Source organism: Pezoporus flaviventris, unplaced genomic scaffold, assembly GCF_033815535.1.
Source record: "Pezoporus flaviventris isolate CSIRO_AGI_PZ_B2104156 unplaced genomic scaffold, CSIRO_AGI_Pfla_v1 ptg000009l, whole genome shotgun sequence".
Lineage (NCBI taxonomy): Eukaryota > Metazoa > Chordata > Aves > Psittaciformes > Psittacidae > Pezoporus > Pezoporus flaviventris.
Window position 1 is genome coordinate 2,327,476 of NW_026892557.1, and position 12,360 is coordinate 2,339,835.

The 12,360-nt window shown below is 44.5% G+C and overlaps 1 protein-coding gene across 9 annotated transcripts in view; it reads left to right on the forward strand.

Annotated features, from left to right (window-relative positions):
* RERE (arginine-glutamic acid dipeptide repeats) overlaps positions 1–12,360 on the forward strand; it is a 222,103-nt gene that overhangs the window by 125,672 nt on the left and 84,071 nt on the right. For 8 of the 9 annotated variants that reach the window (XM_061450185.1, XM_061450187.1, XM_061450191.1 and 5 more), the window contains one exon: positions 8,806–8,854. In XM_061450185.1, coding sequence (XP_061306169.1) covers positions 8,806–8,854 — 49 coding nt within the window. Of the gene's footprint in view, positions 1–411; positions 616–8,805; positions 8,855–12,360 lie in introns of those variants that run through there. The other variant, XM_061450194.1, reaches the window with a different exon arrangement.

Here is a 12,360-nt window from a genome sequence, read left to right on the forward strand (position 1 = left end):
TCAATGCCGTATTAAAACGTGGAGCTTTGTCGCTCGCATGTGTGCGAGCCTCGAAAGCCTTTTAATGTCGTTTTGTCTAGAGCTCATCGCCAAGTAGGTAAAAGCAGCTTTTAGGAGCCTTTCTTAAATCACTCTATTTCTGCCTGGAGACCACATCTGCGTGTATGCATAGAAGAAGCGCTGGCAGGGAGCTCTGCAGGCGCGGAGCCGCTGCGCTCGGCAGCGTTGGCTGTACCAGATCCCCTCGCGAAGGCCCCACTTCCCTGCGCGCTGGCTTGGGTACGGGAGCTGCCTCCGCCGTTCCCTGCTTTATTTACGGAAGCAGCAGGCTCGGGATTGCTTGCGTTGGAAGGCACGGGGTGGCTGAGGGAGGGTCACAGCACATGCTCAGTCCCGGCAGTCCGAGGGCGAAGTTTCTGCGTTCTGCGTGCAGGCTTAGGTCATAGCACAAGCTCAGTGGAAGCTCTCTGAGGTCTCTCAGACTGCATGTGCCTCCATTTTGAGGTGGTAGAGTGGGAAAGGCAGAGTTTTAGCTGTTAAGTAAGAGGGTGCAGGAATACATCTAAACCCACAAGAGCCTGTCATAGTCATGGATGATCCATTCAGCCCCTGCAGGTAGGCTGCATCACCCTGGCCTCCCCTGAACGATGCTGATTTTTGCTGTTATGTGTGCCTTCTGCAGTGTTTATGAAATCATTTCATTGCTGTTGCATGCTCCTCAGAACCTTGTAATCCCATCAGCTTTGCTCGTGCGGTGCATGAGGGCACTGAGCAGGGGATCTGCTGCCTGAGGGGTGCATGTACCAAAACGTTGAAGCTGTTGCGGGCTTATACATATCTCTATATACCTTATTGTCCCTCGTGGTGCACTTCTCATTTCAGTGGTGCTCTCTGTGTGCCAACCCCGCGGCAGGTCCGGAGGGAGCTGCAGAGCCTCCCCCTGCATCCCTCCCCGGGATGCAGGGACCGAGGTGGCTGTTAGAGAATGCTTGGGCCTGCAACAGGGTGTTCAGGTGATGTTCCAGGGAGGGTCGCAGATCCATTGGCTGCTCTGAGGAGGGGCTGACACTTCCTCCAGTGTTAAGGGAAAAAGAAGTAGTCAGCATGGGTGTGCGTGCTTGTCAGGCACCTGCATCTGAAATGCAGCAGCAGGCTTGTGTATTGAGGAGCTTGTGGCACGGAGGCTGTGGGAGGGAGGCTGCGGCTTGATCAGGCCACCCAAACACTCGATGTTACTGGGCTCGGGCTCTGCCGTTCTGTGTGATGAGGGTCTGGTTGCAGCTGGGTTTGAGGCCCTTGTGAGGGCAGCCGTCGGTGACTTGTCACTGCTAAATACAAATGGGTTTGTAAGGACTTGGGTGTGTTGAATGGGAGCAAACTTCCTTCTGCAGCGTGTTCTCATGCTCGGTAGCATCTGAGCTTGTGCAAGCGCGGGTGCTGTAGCCCTCTGGCCTGCAGAACCGATCCCAGCACCATGGGGCTGTTGCTGAGGGCAAGTACTTCCATCAGAGCAACTTGTTAGTGGGTCCCTGGAGCGTGTTGGGTGTGAAGGGGCCAGGATGGCTCGTGCTGCTCAGTGACATCTCTGGGGCTTCGCAGCAGAAGGCTGACTTTGAGCCTTGCCCGCATTGCCGTTCCCCTGTGCAGTGTGCGTTGCTGGCTCTGGTCGGAAGCCGAGGTATGAATGATGAATAGGACGGCATAGTTTTGCCCATATTAGTGCCACGTCCATATCTGCTTGCTGTCTGAACTGTCATTCCCTTTTCAGCTTCTGTTTTATACCTGGAGAGCATAAAAATCAAGGCCACGTGTTTAGTGTGGATCCCTGCTCACTTATGCCTTTGGCTGAAGCAGAGTTGTGCTGATGGTTATAGAGCACGACCCCCTTGAACTTCAATCTGGAAAGTCCATGAAAAAGGGGTGTCCCTGTGGGCTTTAAAAGCACTCCCAATAAAGGAGCTACTTGAATATGTGCAGGGATATGGTATTGCTCTGCAGGAATACAGGGGTAGGACACCTTCTGCTTAACACTTGCTTTAAATGTAGATTAATAAGCAAGGAGAGAATGCATTAAGGGATGGGAAGGGCATAAAGCAGCCTGCTTGGTGCTGGTTTTTGTGTGATAAAGGTTTGCAAAGAATGCCACTTCCAAACTTAAACTGAAAAGTTGGTCACGCTTATTTTTCAAAGCTCTGAGGTTACTGTGGAATAGCACAGGTGGGAAAAGATTAAACCACATCTGGGTTGTTCCAGAATGAAGTCTCATTTTCAGACAAAAATACTGCATTTGGCAAAACAAACGCTTCTGGAATAACGGGCCAAAGAAGGGATTCTTCATTTCATCACTTGCATGTGAGAACTTGAGGCTGTGCTGTTGGTTGTGTTGGCTCCCAGAACCCCCCTGAAGGATGCCTGAGGTGTCCTGTGAGCTGTTTTCATCTCCTGGGGCAGCACTCCTCTCACAGCAGAGCACCAGCACCTTTTGAGGTCTCAGTTTTGCCTTTCCGCATGCCTCGACTTTCCCCTCTGTTGCCAGTTGAGGGATGGGTCAGCAGGTTTGTAAGGAGAGCGGTTCCTCAGGTTTGTGCTTTGGCTTAAATAAAGCAACAACAAATAGGAAACCAACCTCCTGGAGCCCCCCCCCCCAACCAACAAAATCCCCCCAAACCACTCCCCCACCACCATAAGAAACCAAAGCAGAAAACCCCTGTGGTAGAAGTAGAAATAAAGCTGACTGCTACAAGTTATCTGTGGTACTAGAGAGATGCTTGGTGTGCTGAGAAGACCCCTTCTCCTTGATCAGACTGGGAGCGTGCTCCCATAGTTACTCATAGTGGTGAAGTTTGCAGCTGGCTGGGTGCCCAGGAGATGCTCTCAAGCTCAGAGACAGTTGATAGGTGGTCTGGTGAGTTAGTTCCACCTCAAATAACTGTTTGAAGTTAGAAAATCACTATGGAAGCGCTTGTATTTTGTCCTTTGGATGAAGGAATAGTGGCCAGATACTTGATAGTGACTCTTCTCTTTATTCTGGCCTCACTTCAGCTTTTCTCAAGACTATGAGCAGTAAGATTACCTCTTCCCTCTTCTTTCCAATTCTTTAGGCTGCAATTTGTTTTAATTAGAGCTTTGTGTTTCCAGGTGTATGGCAGAACCAGGTATATCTTCAAGCGTATTTTATGCTTCCCATTCTTCATGCTTATCACCTTTACCACATGCTGTTGCTTCTCCGTGTATCTGCTAGTCAAAGCAGCTGGAGGTTTGTGTTGTCAGGCGAGCTGAGTGGTAGATCACTGCATCTACCTTGATGAAGTGTTATGGAGAAATTAACTGCTAGGCTGCTGCCTGGTTCCACTGCCCTGCGTATGTGTGCTGAAGAAATGGTGCTGGTGTAGCATAGAGTGTGTTTTAATAGTGAAGGTTTGCTTAGTATGAAGGTATTGCCTGGCCATTTTGGAAGCTACACAGGATAAACACATAAAGCAACAGAATTCTGTGCTGAATTCCTTTACATTTTTACTTAACAGTGTAAATGTTGCTTGTAAATAAGTAAGATACTGGTTCTATTAAAACTGCGTGTAGACCAGATGAAAACCTTTGCATCATGTAAAGGTTCCCACTACTTCCATTTGTTTTGAGCTTGTGATCAACATAGTGATGTCTTCCTTATTTGAACAAACAAATAGCAGAAGCCAAGTATTAGAGAGGTGATCAGTGAAATCTAGAAGCTGAATATTACACAGATAATTCCTATGTGGAGGGGATGCTTATTTCCTGTGCAATAACTTGTGCCCCAGAATGGCTTTGCTACAATCACTTCCATCCTCCCTTTAGAGTAGGGGACAGTGCTTCTAAGGGCTGCTTAGTCCTTTTTTCCTCATATATAAACTTGATGAAAACCAACATTATCTTGTGAAAGCTTTCCCTGTTTGACTCAGCCTTTGCAATCACTTCCTGTCCCAAACAGCAGGGGTGCAGAACACTGTCCTCTACTTCCTTCAGGTTGTGACTCTGCAATCACTCAGCAGGTTTGAGCTTGTCCCGAAGGTACAGATGTTGGTACATGTTTATCCATTCCTAGTGCAGATTGAGCAATCACTCCAAATGTTCCCATAGAGGTCCATTTGCCTGAAATTCAGGTTTGATTCTTCACTTGGAACACAAAATTGCATGTTAATGTCTTTATTACAACACAGTTACAACATAGTTTAAACAACACTTTGATTTACTAGAGGCTCACCATTAGCAAGAATGTTTTCTGAGCATTAGGATGCTACTTCTAGAAATGGATATAAAAGGATTTAAAAACCTTGCTTAAAGAAAGAGGTTTAAGGCCCTAAGTGCTAGCTGCACACAGGTAACTTAAAGTAAAATCTTTTAAAGGTAGAAAAGTGATACGGTTTAGTGTGAGGTGTCCTGCCCGTGGCAGGGGGGTTGGAACGTGATGATCTTAAGGTCCTTTCCATCCCTGACTTTTCTATGTTTCTAATTGTTGGGAAAAGCTAAAAAGCCATTTTTTAATCCATAAATTGGTGTTGGTGCCCATATAATGAAAAGAAACCAATGTAATGTAGTTGTCTTTGGGGGTTGGGAGCCAATTCAGGTATTGTTAGGCACCTAACTCACAGACCTGTGTTAGTTGTGGGGTTTTTGGTTAAAGATTGAATTGCCTAAACCGGATTGTCCCTATTGTCTTTTGAACTGTGTGGTGTGAGAACATAGCATGCATAAGAATGGGGGTGTTGGGTCAAACTGAGGATCCATTTGGCTCAGCATCCTGTCTCCCGGCAGTGCCCATAAGCAGGTGCTTGGAGGAAGGTAGAGCTGGGATGTATGGCAGAGGCTTATTGTGTTTGTGGGCAGTCTATTTTGCATCACTGTGGTGAAATCTCAGAGGAGCAAATGTATGTAAAGCTCTTTTTTTACAGCTAAGTCTTTGCAGACAGAGCCTGCGAAGGGAGGGAGGAGAGTGCTGAGGGAAGGTCTGAATTCTGTTTCATGGAAGCATGGGATAAAATGAAACAGAATGTCCTGCCACATGGATCTCTGGCATGGAATGCCAGTCCTTTTCAGGCCTTGATAAACTACTTCTTAACCAGCTGAAGTCAGAGTGCAGTAATTCTGTTCTCTCCCGTTTTGTCCCTCTGGAGATGGAACAAAATGATCCTTGCCAGATGTTTGCAGAACTGCTTCTGAAGAGCTTTTTTTATTTCATCTTGGGTACTGGACCATTTGCATAAAAGGAGTTGTGTTTAAAAGCCCTTTTCTTGAGACTTTTTCTCCCCAAACCTCTTCAGTTTCATCTTAATTTTGCAGACCTCTCAAATCTGTAAGAATTGCCTTACAAGTACTGTGCTTTCAATTTATGCAACTGATTATCTTGCCAATAATAGTGACTGGTTACATCAGTGTACAATTGCAATTTATGAGCTCTTCTGCCTGTAATGCCTATAGCTAATCTGGGGTTGGTTTTATTTAGTAAGCCATTGATTTTCTTACCAGGCTTTGTAAGTAACCCCGGATTTCATAAGGTTGCTTATTAAAACCAACAAACCACCCCCCTCTGCGTATCCTAGCTTTAAGCTGTGTCTTTCCTATTTTAATCTCTCATCATATAAGAAAATTGACCTATTCTGATTGGCTTTGCACACAATCTGTGCTCGCTGTGAGGGCTGAATGCACGGTGATCACGATGCTGGTACCCTTCTGGTCTCAACTTCAGAGAGCCCCATCCCTCCCTACAGGCTGTATTGCAGGATGCTGAATGCTCCTCACACTGCTCTAGTGCTTCTGGTTTGATTGTTGCGACTTCCTTTGCATACTCAGGTTTGGGTTGGTGATATGCAGGTGTTGCAGTGGTTTGTAGCATGTTGGTTTTGAAAACCCTTTTTGGAGAGCTCTGAAGAGAATCATCCCCTGGCAGTGTTGTTCAAGGCCAGGGTGGACAGGGTTTGGAGCAACCTGGTCCAGCGGAAGGTGTCCCTGCCTATGGCAGGGGTTTGGAACTGAATGAGCTTTAAGGTCCCTTCCAACCCAAACCAGTCTGTTTTATAAACAGGGAGAGTTAATCTTGCTTCTGTGTTAGAAATCATGCGGAGTTGTTGCCAGCCTGCCTTCCTCTCTTCCCTTCCTTCTCAGGCTGATAAATTAAAGCTCTGCACCACCCTGTGCTCTCTCCTATTCCTTTCTCATCCTCACCTCTGAACTGCTCCCTCTCAGTGCTGCCGCTTTTGGCCTTGAACCTCCAACCTCCCCTGTTGCTTTTGAATGGAAAGGACAAAGCGTGATTGAACTGAACATCCTCTCTCTTCTCTGGGAGCTGTTTGGAGCCAGCCCCTCTCGGATTAGCGTGTGCTCGTCCTGCCCCGCGCTGCTACAGCAGCTTCTTGCCTTTTTGATATTCCATCGCCAGCTTCCATCTCCTTTCTGACCAGCCCCTGTTTACTTTGCAGAATACAACGTTGCCATGGCAACAGGTTACTTTTCAAAGGGAACATCTTGTCATTATATTTAATCCACTGCAGCTGAAGAGGACTGAAATATTAAGTTGTTGTTGCTATGGATACTGCTTTGTTACATCCGTTCCTTTTGTGTCGGATTTCATATACGGTGCTGGGGCCTCTTTCTTATTTCTTTCCCATAGAATAAACACCGAGTGTCGTGCCATTATTATTGTAATTGCTCTCCACCAATATAATTTAGCTTAAAAACCTGCAGCACAGTTTAGTTTCCATAGCAAGAATTCCTTTTCCATCTGCAAACCCGTTCCTGGGGATGGGGAAGCAGTCAAAACGATTTAACAGGTTGGGTGCCCTTGCAGAGCCATCAGCTCGGTGCCCTTCTGAAAGCCTCAAGTGGGGTGTAGTGCAAGCTGCTGAGCAGCCTCATTCAGCCCAGCCTCACCTTTTGGAGGGGGAGCACCTTTAGGATGCGAATATGATCAGGAAATGGTGAAAAGCAATGAAAAGCACTCAGAAATGTCTCTCTCGACAGTTGATCCTCATTTCATTCTTCCCACCTAACTCCACATGAACTGTTAGGAGCAAAAGTCCCTCCAGAACTTTGCTTTTCTTTTTGCTTACTGATGCCTCACCATCCTGTAATCACCGTTGATTCTTAAATCCTTTATCGTATTCAGTGTGATGCAGCCAGAGAAATTGGGAGTTGAGGGGATGTTGGGAGTGCTGTGGTTTTTCCTATCGGAAAACAGCTTAGTTTTCTGTTGCATAACAAAACCTCCTTGGGCAGCCTTTAGCTGGTGAAGTGTTGGAGCTGGCAGGTACTGCATAGACATGTTTGATGTTTGGCTTGCACTGGTAGAGATGTGCATGGCTTTAAAATGAATTGTGGGAATAAAGGAAGAGCATCAGCGTGTTCTGTTATCCACTTCCCCTTCATTCCTCGCAGGGACAATCCTGCCACCTTGTAGCTGAGAAAATGCACCCTGGTATGTAATGTATATAGTGTAAATATAACATTGATTTTCCACTTCAGCCATCTCTTTGCATAACCTGAGAACAAGAGGACGGTGTCAGATCCTGTCTTGCGGAGCTATGCACTTGGAGAAAAACATTCTGACGTGCTCAGGAGGCTTTTGGCACGTGTTTTAGAGGGAAGGCAGCATTGCACAGGCAACGTGAGACTGAGGATTACAAAACCTGTGGGCATTCCTGTCTGACAGGTTCTCCTGTCGTCTTGTCTTGCACAGGGCCCATTCGGATTCGCTGCTGTGGTTTAACCACTGTGCACCAATGAATAACAGAGTGGTCAGCGAGGTGAAGTTTGACTTAATGCACTTATGTACCTTCCCTGTCAGATGCTCATAAAGATACCCCAAAACCTCTCCAGTAGCATGTATGACTTTCACTGGTGTTTAATGGTTTGGGCTCTCCATCATTAGTTTTGCTCAGGGCAAGCGGTTTATAGCTGTAATCTCAATTTTGGAAGTTTAAAGGAGCTCTTTCTCAGCCATTGCTGTGAGCACAGCAGGATGAAGCAGAAACCCTGCAGGGCCGCAGCTTACTTGTAAAATGTCATCATTATTCCTGTAACAGCAAATTGCCAGATGAATTCCAGCCTGTTTCCAGATTAAAGATGGTGATCTCTTAGGTTAGTGTTGAGACTCACTTTAAATGTCTTGCAGTTATTCAAGTGCTAAAATCAAAAGTTTGTCTTTTAACAGCTCTGACTTTTGTCATTCTTTTAATGTAATATGCAGAATATCAATAAAAGATGTCTGTTTAAATAGGAACAATTTATAGGAAAGGAAGAATATTCATCTTCATTGAAATTCTTTGGGTTTGGTTGTGGTCTTTAATGCTATTTACAGGAGTCTTGGAAGGTCAGTTTTCATCTCTTCATCAGGCACTGTAGTGATGGGACAAGGGGGAATGGGTTTAAGCTTAAACAGGGGAAGCTCAGGTTAGATAAAACAAAGAAGTTCTTTACTGTGAGGGTGCTGAGGCACTGGATGCCCCATCCCTGTCAGTGTTCAAGGCCAAGTTGGATGGGGCTTGGATCAGCCTGGTCTAGTGGAAGGTATCCCTGCTTATGGTAGGGGGGTTGGAACTGGATGATCTTAAGGTCCTTTCCAACCCAAACCAGTCTGTGGTTCTAATTAGCTTTGGCAATCCTGGTAACGCAGAGCTCTGTTCCTTAAAGATTAATGCCCCAAATATTTTTATTTAAGATATTTTCTCTTTCAAAATGAAACCGACCCAGAAGATGCTCATGAGGACCATGGTATTTCCCGTGCGTTAACCTGTAATAGGATTCATTCTCATTACTGTTTTTTTCTTTATGTAATAGGAGGCTAAACAGTACCCAAGGTGAAATCAGAGTCGGACCCAGCCATCAGGTAAGGGATTTTGTTTGTGTTCGATACGCAGAGAGCATGTTTTTGCCACTTGATCAGTTCAGATGACACTTAAACTGTATGCATTCAAATACGACAAGTTGTTTCAATTCAGCATGAGTTCTTACAATTCCTTAGCTCACTTAATGAGATTTTCCTATGCCAAGCATTGATACGTTAATGATTTTTACTAGCAGCGGTGTTGCTGAGTTAATTCTGGAGTAAAATTGAAGGAATACAAGTACCTGGTGGAAAGGAGGCAAAAATCTCAGCTATTATTTGGCACATTCTGGAGTTAAAACCAAAATAATCTCTCAGCTGGCTTTTACCAAGCAATGCTTTTAATAACCTATGGAATTAATTCAGTGGTATTTCCCAGTTATGCTGAAAGTAGAATTCCATTTGCCTAGTCAAACTGTCATGTTTCTGGTATGTTGCAGTCCTTTTCATCAATCTGTGTGTTTAAAGAAACTGAACTTCTATTAGAAGTGATGTGAAAGTCAGGATTTTCCCAACATAACAAAATTAGAAGGATGGAGGAACTTTAAACTGAGAGAGGTTTGTTTCCTGTTGAGTTATAAGTGTGTATTTATATCTGTAGCCATCTTCTAACACAGGGCATAGTGCTTTTAAGCATGTCTGTTGATATAGGTGTCATTAATGCAGGGTTCAGTGTAACCTTGCTCTCCCTTTTGGCTCGGAGCATGCTCTGCCTGGTGTCATGTCTGTAGCTTTGCATTTCCTCGCTGACTTGTGTTTACACTTGCAGTCTGCACATGTTCCCTTAGTGTTATAATAAATGATTTGGCCAACTGTGGTACTGCAGCAGAAAGATCAGGGGGGCGTTGTGTATGTAGGGATTCAACAGTTGTCTGAGAAGGGAAATTAGTATTGAAATGGGAGCAGTTTGGGCCAGCTGTTAGAGAGGGAGCTCTTCCTAAAGAGCATCTCCTGTGTGGCCGTATGCCACCATCACCAACTTGCTCTCTCCCTGCCATTTGAGACATGTTAGTGGGTCCTCACCTTCTTACCTGCATAACTTACACACAAAGCAGTTTAAATTCTCTTTACTAGGAGGTATGGTAATACTGGATGGTTATTGAATTAACTCTTTTGTCTATAGTCTACAGAAGTCATGTTATAGCTGTAGTATCTTATTTGTATTTGCCAGGAAGCTTTGCATGCAGGCCTTTTCAATGCTATAGAAAGGTTTGATTTTAAAGATGGGGAGACCTCGGTTGTATTGTTCATTTGACTGTGAGAAGGAGTAAGAACAGTAACTTCATAAAGACCAGTGCCTTAAGTCATATGGATTGTTAAAGTAGAAATGGAGAAAGCACGTGAGTGTGTTCAAGTACAGGGAAGCAGAATAAGGTTAAGCCCTAGAAGTTGGGTTGCTCCTGCTATGTTAGTTCTAATTTGAGGGAAATCCTTCATGGTACTGAAAATAATCAGTTCTTAAAGAGCATAACGTGCAACTCTGGTTTATAAGGCCAGATCCACCACGAGGAGCCGAGTGCTCTCTTTTACCTATGGAATGGCCTCTGTCCTGACCAAGTGCTGGCTTTTGCATCGCAGTTCATTCAGTGTTCATTCAGACTCATAAAATCTCGTTTAATAACTACTGTAAGCAGACATTTATGAAACCTACGTAACATTCTTAAGGATGTTTTGCATTTAGAGGAAAAGAAAGTCCTTGGCAATTAAACCGGTAGTATTCTTTTCACTGGTCATAATAAGAGTACTGTAAATGATACCTTCAGAACAACTTTCATCTCAAATTGCCATCTAATATTTTGGCAGGGATTAGTCATCTGTGCTGTAGGGTGTAATTACCAGGTGCATTTATGGGTGGAAAAAAAAAAGTGGGAAGAAGGTCCACGGATGTAGAATACTGTTAACTTTTGCTTCCTTAATATTTTTAGCTTCCATTGTTCTTCCACTCGTTTGCTGAGCATCTCTGTTTCAGGCAAACGCCATTGCTAAAAGGATATATTCATTAGTGTAGGGTGTAATCTTAAGATACATGCATGGTGACTGTAGGCTGTGATAGGAAGTCAGACTAAAGATGATGTTGCTGCTTTCCATTGTGTAGTCTGATTCAGGGACTAGATCTGTTTTCCTCCACCCACCTTAGTGGTAATAAGGTATCTGTACCAGAAACAACCCTGACATCCCAGCAGTGGTTTCTGATGAGTACCTGTTGCCTTCATTTCCCTTAAGTTGTGTGTGTTACAAATGCTAGAGGTCTGTTGGGGTTGCTTTAATGCTTAGTACACAGATACCTCAAACTGCTGCTTGTATCATAACAGCAAATAGGGACACAAGTGAAGGGAAAGATGTAGAATTGCAGTCATTAAAATTCACATGCACCGGAGGAGGAGATTGGGTCTCTACTAAATGTTCTCCTATGAAGACTTGGCTAACAAATGAATGACCAGAGGTGTTGAGAGGAAGTTGTTCTTGGGAGTAACTGTAGTAATCCAGCATGTTCCTTGGGTACACAAGGGTGAGCATTCATCTCGGAAAGCAGCCCCGTCACTAGGATGCATAGCTCGTAGAAGTCTCATCCTGCTATAATGCTTGCTTATCCTTCTCCAGAAGAGAAGTTCAATGACATCCCCATTTTCCCAGGCAAGGAATAAAATAAAGTACAGATTAAAGAGCAGAACATGAAAGACATCTGAACCTGTGACTTGTAATTACTGGTTATGTGTAAATGTTGCCTCTCAAATATGTTTAGCGTTGTAAGTATAGGAGGTAATTACAGGGCTTAAAAGCTGTTTCTGAAGAGGCTCTCAGCTATCTCATCCCCTAGCAGGAGATGACTAAAGATGCTAATTGGGTCTCTGGATACAGTGGAATACTTAGTGGCAGAGTTCATTCCACTGAGCTATCTCATTTGCAGGAGGTATCTTTGTTTCTCTTTAGAGTTTTAATGATTTGCTGAGGAGTTAATTTTAAACTTGGTGTCAAATGCGTAGGGTTTTAAACTGATTTAAAAGGGTACACAGACGGTAGCCACGTTCTTGCCTCCTTTCATATTAGGATGTTACAGGTGTATGTTTTAGCTTGGGAAGCAGGAGTTGTAGCAGCATCTTTTTGGCAAATGAAAACTGTCTCTTTGAGGGTGAATTGTTGGATTTCTATGCAGTAGAGGACTACCTGTGCAGTGCAAAATGGTTTACTTTCCAACCGTAGCATTTCTGCAGGCACGCTTGCACTTGGTCTGTATGCAGAAGGGTTTCACTGGTGGTGGTGTGCTGAGAGGTGTTAACCCTCCATGGCTGTCAGAAAATGAACTGCCCTTCTAAATGAAGGAATGCTGGATGAAGTGATGACCCATCAAACTTCGGAAACTTGGATCAAATGGCTCTGCTCCCTGTTATCCGAATATCTTCCTTCTGTGAGACCCCAGTATTCCAGAGACTTTACATACTTTGCTATTGATAACACTGTGCATCCTCCTAACACTTTTCACAACTAATGTCTGTATGAACCCTCATTCT